At 46.9% G+C, this 7,130-nt stretch overlaps 2 protein-coding genes across 7 annotated transcripts; both read right to left on the reverse strand.

Annotated features, from left to right (window-relative positions):
* Positions 1-1,149: 1,149 nt before the first annotated feature.
* Positions 1,150-7,130, reverse strand: LOC116851349. Of its 6 annotated transcripts, none has more exons than XM_032830674.1 (4): positions 6,109-7,130; positions 5,680-6,017; positions 5,352-5,568; positions 1,150-5,272 (listed from the first exon to the last, which is right to left on the reverse strand). In XM_032830674.1, exon 4 carries the CDS (start codon positions 5,229-5,231, stop codon positions 4,095-4,097), a length of 1,137 nt encoding a protein of 378 aa, XP_032686565.1. In that variant the 5' UTR covers positions 5,232-5,272; positions 5,352-5,568; positions 5,680-6,017; positions 6,109-7,130; the 3' UTR covers positions 1,150-4,094. The 6 variants fall into 6 exon arrangements, with proteins under 6 accessions (XP_032686565.1, XP_032686569.1, XP_032686564.1 ...); XM_032830678.1 differs by lacking the exon at positions 5,352-5,568 and having other exon boundaries at positions 1,150-4,452; positions 5,159-5,272; positions 5,680-6,024; XM_032830673.1 differs by having other exon boundaries at positions 5,680-6,024.
* Positions 1,377-3,635, reverse strand: LOC116851356. Its single transcript, XM_032830686.1, has 5 exons — positions 3,573-3,635; positions 2,897-3,243; positions 1,894-2,685; positions 1,722-1,826; positions 1,377-1,599 (listed from the first exon to the last, which is right to left on the reverse strand). The coding sequence occupies exons 1-5, from the start codon at positions 3,633-3,635 to the stop codon at positions 1,377-1,379; spliced, it is 1,530 nt and encodes a 509-aa protein (XP_032686577.1).

Consider the following 7,130-nt stretch of genomic DNA (forward strand, 5'->3'; position numbering starts at 1 on the left):
TTCGTCGGGAGTAGACTGTTTCAAATCGAGCAGCAAATATCCGTGCGGTCGCGAAGTAGCGTTGTGGTACGCCTTTTTCAGAAACTTCGAATCATCCGGATAAACTTGACGCGCCAAGTGGCGAATTTGAGCGCGATCGCGAGGATTTTTGAATACCACGATATAATTGCAGTTGAGAGAAATATCCCGCTATCCGCGGCCTTGATGAAAGAGATTTTGGGAAATCAGTATAACGCTGAGGTTCTTGTGATGACTACCTTTTGTGAACAAATCCACAATCACGTCGCACGAGGACGATTCCCTCATAAGGTCGTCGATTATCACTAATTTCGCGCGAAGCGGATCGTGCGAGTAATCATCGGGGCGGGGTAAACCTTCGCGAAACTCGATTATATTTCCCCCCGCGCGCTTTCCGATGTCGCACGATGCTGCCCCGGACTTTTCGCGACGGTACAACAAATCCACTTCGTGCTGCAGTTGACGATAGGCCTCCTGCACTCCGCGTAATAAAACAAAATTCTTTCGAAATCGACGTCGGACATGCCGGACAAATGGCGAAGAAAAGTCTTCACTAAGATCGCTTTACCGCATCCCGTCAGATCACAAACGATCGACGTCCAAGGATGCCTTCAGCGTACGTCTATGTCGCGCGAACAAACAGTCTCCGCGCGCGACTCTGAGAATGAAAAAAGCCCGGCTCGCGAGCGCGGATTTATATCTCGAATCGCGCGACGGTGGGCTAGCAAACCCTCGCGGGGGGCCCACGCGGCGAACGCGGCGCTCGCGTCAGCGTACATCCGCGGGGACGCGCGCGCGCGCGCACGCCTCAGCGAGTTCTTTCCCACGGCGCGGCGCGGTTCGCGCCGCCGTGAGCGAACTTCCGCACGCGACGCGCAAAAGCTTATTTAGCGCTGGGGGGAAAGATAGTTCGTATCCCCTCCCAGCGCTAGAACCGCGATTGTTGAGCTTATCGCGCTGGAACAAGCGATATTTCTCGGTTCGCACTCAGCCGGGACATTTTGTCCTCTTGTTTGAAAGTTACTTCTATTCGTAGCTTAAGCATCGCGCAAGAAATTCAAAATTGTTTCGCTCGCTCGCTTAAAGTATAGGGACCTGGGGGGTGGAAGGGATGTATGTGTAAGAACAAAATCGATTTTAAAAAGTTTTTATTTTTTACATTCGTCTTCGTTGCATATAAAAATATATTACCTTATTTTTAAAGTATAGCGCGTAAAATTTACATTTATCTTTTTACAGGAGGAGTAAACAGGTGTGTATATTCCGTATATTTCGCAGTTTTTACACTGTTCTTATCCTAGGAATAATTTTAAAATCTTACGCTGCAAATAAGTAAAACAAAGGTACGATATATATCGCTATTCGCTGGAAACGTAACCGTACGGTGCGGAGTATCCGTTGTCGTTAAAAATACGTTTTAGTAATACAGGTATGCAGGACTTTGTCTCGTCTCTTGTGACGATGTCGTGAAATACGGTACGCCGAATCGCGCTAAATCGCAGTTTTATCACGGTTTTATCCTCGCCCGTCTCTTCCCCCCTCTTTAACTTTTCGTCGGCTAATAACAATGACTTAATGGAACTAAAAGCACGCGAGAATTTTCAAAATTCAGGGTTACTCCCTTCACTTTGCAAATTTCTCGCGCGCGTCCTTTACTCGTGCAAACGACGTAAACGTAAAATTTCGGGCCAGCGAATACGAACGTCTCGATGTACTGGTAGCTACTGGGGCCGTGACTCTCGAGTTCGTCCGTCATGTCGCCCAAAAAATTTCCCGTACGCGGCTTGTACTCGTCGGGATCATTGGTGCTGAAATATATACACGAATCGGTATCGTAATATAACACGCGACGATCTAACTTTTCTAAATACGAACATAGCTTTAATCGGGCTAACGCCGTGGTGTAAGCGGCTATCGCGACGCTGGTCAGCGGAGAAGGTGTGACGGCTTCTCCATGAAACATATATCACTTCGTCGTTTACGGGCAATACATCTGTTATTTCGTGCTCCGAGCTCGTGAGCAGAGCCGTAAAACTCTCCCACGTTCTAACGATCTCGGTACTGGACTGTTGGCCGAATTTACCCCAGAAAGAGTTGAGACAGAGCTTCGCGACCGAGCGCAAGCCTGGATTCGGGGAGATATTCGACCTATTGAGAACAATACCCTCGATTTTCTCGTATTCGCGCAGATACCGTTCCTTGCCGCCTTCGTCATTCGCGCATTCGTTTGGCCATCCGCTGGCCTCTTGTTTCAACTGCAGAAAACAGTTGATATACTCGGCGAACAATCCTCCCCATCGCGTAACCGGATCGTATCGCGTAATTTTGTAGCTCCATATTTCGCTCACACTCGTGACGCGATAACTTTTTTCAATAGCTTTGCGTAACTCGCAAGACACCCACGCGCCTTCAAATTCGCGATCGACAGGGTCATCGTGCGTACACGCGGTCTGAGAAAATGTCTTGCAGCAGCTGCGACAAAGCGCGAATAGCAATTTTCCATTAACACGATAAGGGAGTATTGGATGGAAGAGATCACGCGGCGCGAGCACCCTGCAACGTATGAGGCCTTCTACGGCGTCAAAGTTAAAATCGGGGCCTGCTCCGATCAAGGCGCAACGCTCCTCACCCACGTAAATGTCCGGATGACAGCGGAAAAGCTCCCGTCTTCAGCACATACGGGTACAAAGAACATACGTCAAAAAACATACGTATCTTCTCTGTACCTGTAACTTCATACCGCGTGACGATATTTTACGCCCGCCGTAGGACGCCTCGCGAGGTTCGAAGGGATTGTTTCTCAATAAATTCGCGTATCTCACGATTTTCGCGTAGCTCCCGATCGAAGATACACTCCCACTTTTCCGTAACGACATACCCCCGTTTTTTAAAACGACACGTCATCGCGAGTGTGCGCTCGTAACGTGCTTCGATTGTATCCTCGCAGGACACGGTTGAGAGCGGTCTGTTGCGGTTCACGCGGAAACACTTGGGACATCCGTGCCAAAAACAGCCATGAAATTGCAGCACGTGACGCTGCCGGAGATTCTCCGTCTCATAATATCCGTTGACGAGCGGGCCTTCCAATAAACGCTGTTCCCGACCTCTCGCCGCGTGAATTATCGCGCGTCCGAGCTCACGCTCCTTCAGTAATAACCATTGCAGCGCTTTACGCGATTGCGCGTTGACACCTCTATAACCGCCGAGCGGGATTATCCCAATCTCCTTCTCGCGCAAAAAGTTTTTGCGAAAAACTTTCATACACGTGGAAGCGATAGTTGTGCATTCTTCGAACGGACACACATTTCTACTGTCTAGGAAAATTTATCGATAGGCCAGACACGCTCGTCGAAGGATATCTACGTCGTTCCGGCAATAGCGCACTATCTCCTGTTGAAAATTAAACATCGCGTTTTTGCCCGACATTTCCGCGTGCCACGTTAAAAATTGCTCGCGTTCGTCCGATTTCATTGTATCCGGAGAATAATAATCAATATCGGTAGCGGCCCGACATAATTTTGATTTTTAATCGTATTGAATAAATGCGGAAATACACCTTTGGCGACGGAATCCTTCAGCCCGAAAGCTTTCGGTAACGCCAACAGCTGCATAGGCATGTAATTAACGCTATCGAGAAATTTTGTCCGTCTCACGGTTAGTAATACAATTTTTGTTATGTTTAATATTAATTTCGGTTCGTCCGTCCTACCGCTCTCAACCAGGTAGCGCAGGATGAACTGCGAGTCGAACTCCCCCGCATTGTGCGCAATACAGATGAAGCACGAGAAACGCTTCGTCGTTCTCGTTGCAAAATCGACGAATTGTTTTACCGGATCATCGCGAAATACAAATTCGCGCACCCCGCACCAACGACATCGCGACGCCATATCGTCCTCTCCCAGACAAGATTCGCACGTTTGCTGCGCGACGCAGAGAGTAACTACGTGGGTTTTAACGTTCGCGCACCCTTCGAGCATTTCGTTTTGCCGCGTCTCGAAGTCGTAAAATATAAATGCGGCGCGGCCCTTCCGATTTGTTCTCGCATCGTCCTTATCGTCGTTATCATCGATCTCGACCTACGACCTGCCGGCGTAAGATTTCGGCGCGCGATGACGTTCGAAACAGCTCTCGCCGTAAAACACGCGGTTACACGCGTCGCAGCCGATTAATCGTGCGTCTAGCTTCTCGCATGGCGGCGCGCCGAGGTATCGCGGACACGTATTTGAGCACCGATGACCCGTTTCATGACGGTAACCTTTGTTACAGGGAACGCAATAATATATACTAGCCGAGGCGGCTTTTAAATTTAAAATACGTTTATAATGCCGCGAGCGCTCGTAATACATTATGTTTAGTGTATACTTGGCTATACGAGAACGAGAGGCGAGCGTCGAGTGTCTGTCATACAACGGAGGAACTCCGCGTCCGAAACTCCTGAAATTATAAACGACAATCACGATATTTTCTAGTGAGAGAAGCTGCTGAAAACGCTCGATCTCCGGGATGCCGCATCCTTCCTCAGGTATAACTATACCGGCGTTTCTTGTTAATTCTTCCGCCAAACATCTTTGCAACGCGGAATATGGATGTCTTATATTTTCACATTTTTTATGTAGTTCGCCAGTGCGTACTATACTGTGTTTGCAATAAACGCGAGCCACGACGAGGGAACGCGGGAGACACATATTATCCCGATTACTTATATTTAAAATCGAGCGTTTTACCATATTTTCACGCGTTAATTTATTCGATTTTCCCCCTCGCCCCAAAGGCATCCCGACATTGTACACCGTTATTAAAAAACGTTCCGCAATATCGTGACTCTCGGCGCTTTGCGCTACCGAGCTTACGAGGCCCCAGACATCCTCGTAAGTCAAGTCTCGCACTAGGCGAAACGACAAGCCGGCCGGCCCGCGTGTTAAAGCCATCGAGGTGAAAGACAGCCCTACGTAATCGCTCGCGTTAGCGGAATTAACGGCGTAAGAATAGATTTCGCGGAACGCATTTTCTAAATGATTAGCGATGTCGGTGCCTTTGGCGGGTGGGAGAATCTTTATACGCGCCTTTCGTAATATACGAAAATTCCTAAACCGCCGCGCGTTTTCTCCCCGTATTTCGATATAATTAAATTTAACATTACCGCGCTCGTGAGGAACTTCTTCTTTTTCTTCGTCTCCTTCTTCCTCCATAAGCTCCTCTCGCGCCGGTTCCATTTCGGAGGAGAGAACGCTTCCACGTGTGCCTCCTTGTTGTACTGTAAAAAAGTAATGCGAAATAATTAGAAACGCGAGCTCTGTAAAATATTTAATATTTTAAGTCATCTTATAACTCACGTTCGAATTTACTCTTCCGGCGTTAAATTGAAATACGATAATTCCTGACTAGAATCCCATAACGGGGAATCAGAAAAAATTCGTAATTCCGGGGGAATTTCCGCGTTACACTCCTACAGTATTCTTTCCCATTCCTCTTCTCTTTCCGCGTCGGGAATATGCGGCATACAATTTTCCCCTTCGTCGGAATGGTGGCTAACCGGCAAGTAACTCGGTTCTAGTTTCATTTACAATCATTTGAATTAAATTCGAACGTAAAATAAATTAAACGTAAATAAAAATAAACATTCAGAGAATTCCGCGTGGGTTCGCACGCAAAAGTTCTTACCTGATATTGCCGAAGAAAGCGGCTCTCGATAGCGGCAAACATTTTCAGCATTACCCCCGACATTGTCATCGTCGCGTTCCTCTCCCTCGTTACTTTCCTCGCCCCTGTCTTCGTCGACATTGACATCGTTGTCGGCGTCATTGGCAACGGCGACGTTGCCATCATCGCCGTCGTCGTCGTCGTCACTGTCGGCTCTATCACCGTCGTCGCTGTCGACGCTATCGTTGTCGTCGGTGTTGTCGTCATCCTCGTCGTCGACGTCATTGTCGTCGCCGACGGTGTCGTCCGTGCCGGCAGCGGCGACGGCTACCGTTTCACTAGCACCGGTATCATTTTCGCTGTTTTCTTAAAGTAAAATTACACTTATAACGCATGAATCGATTTTAATATGACACTTTTGTTATTTTATAAATATTTATGCTATCTTACGTATGGGTTCAGCAACGACGACGACGTCTCGTTCGCCTGATTCGGGTAAGGCGGTTCCTCCGCGAGGCGTTTACGACCCCGTGGAAGAAGCTCAAGCGCTTCTCCATCACTGGTACCGTCGGCTACGAAAGTCGGACTTATGAAACGATAAAAACAATAATTGTCTTAAAAATTCGCGTAAATTACAAAGTTTTAGTTTTTGGTATAAAATTGATATGATTTAACTTATCCGTTGTAGGATATCGCGTCGGCGATAATACCCCACACGTTCTCGATGTTCTCCTCAAAATCTCGTCGAAACATCAGAATTTCTCTGATTATATTCATTAATTTCGGATCACCCCAAAATTTCTCGCACTTGCACAAAGCGCTAGCAGCGTGCTGCTACAAGCGCATGTGAAAGAATAAAATAAAATATAATTTTCCGCGTCATCGGCGGAAATACGCGTCAAATATCGAACGCTATCAATATTCGCGTCGGCGTTTGAAGCCGTAACGATGAACTCGTGCACTAATGTACCCACTCGCGACATTGTAACGTGTCTCACGACGGAAAACTGACAGTGGAAAATGCGAAACCGGAGTTTTCTCCTCGCATATATACCCTCAAAATTTTACTCCTCTCTCTCTCTCCTAGGACAAAACGGTTCTCCCAAGAAAGAAGGCCGGATTTTTAAAATTTATTAGGGTTTATCGTCAAAAACACACTCCGTAAATAGTGAGGTAAATAATAAGAGCCGACGGATTAAGCGTTTTCAAGGTTGTTTTTTCTATCGGACGTGCGAGAATGCGTAGCCATTCGTCGACAAAAGAATGATACGATACGTATGTAGCGATGCACTTCTTCTAGGAAAATCGCTCTTTTTGTCAAAAGCGAATTCCGACCGTATCTTTGACGGTATAATAACAAGAATATTGGTTTCAATAATTTTTTACTTGAATTCTATCAACTTTACCAAAAAATATCAAGAAATAAAAATTGCTTATTTTGTTTTCATAGAGCTCTGTGAATTTTTTCAGAA

The sequence above is a fragment of the Odontomachus brunneus genome, unplaced genomic scaffold (assembly GCF_010583005.1).
Source record: "Odontomachus brunneus isolate Ranch 3 - 2012 unplaced genomic scaffold, Obru_v1 Obru_scaffold_172, whole genome shotgun sequence".
NCBI lineage: Eukaryota > Metazoa > Arthropoda > Insecta > Hymenoptera > Formicidae > Odontomachus > Odontomachus brunneus.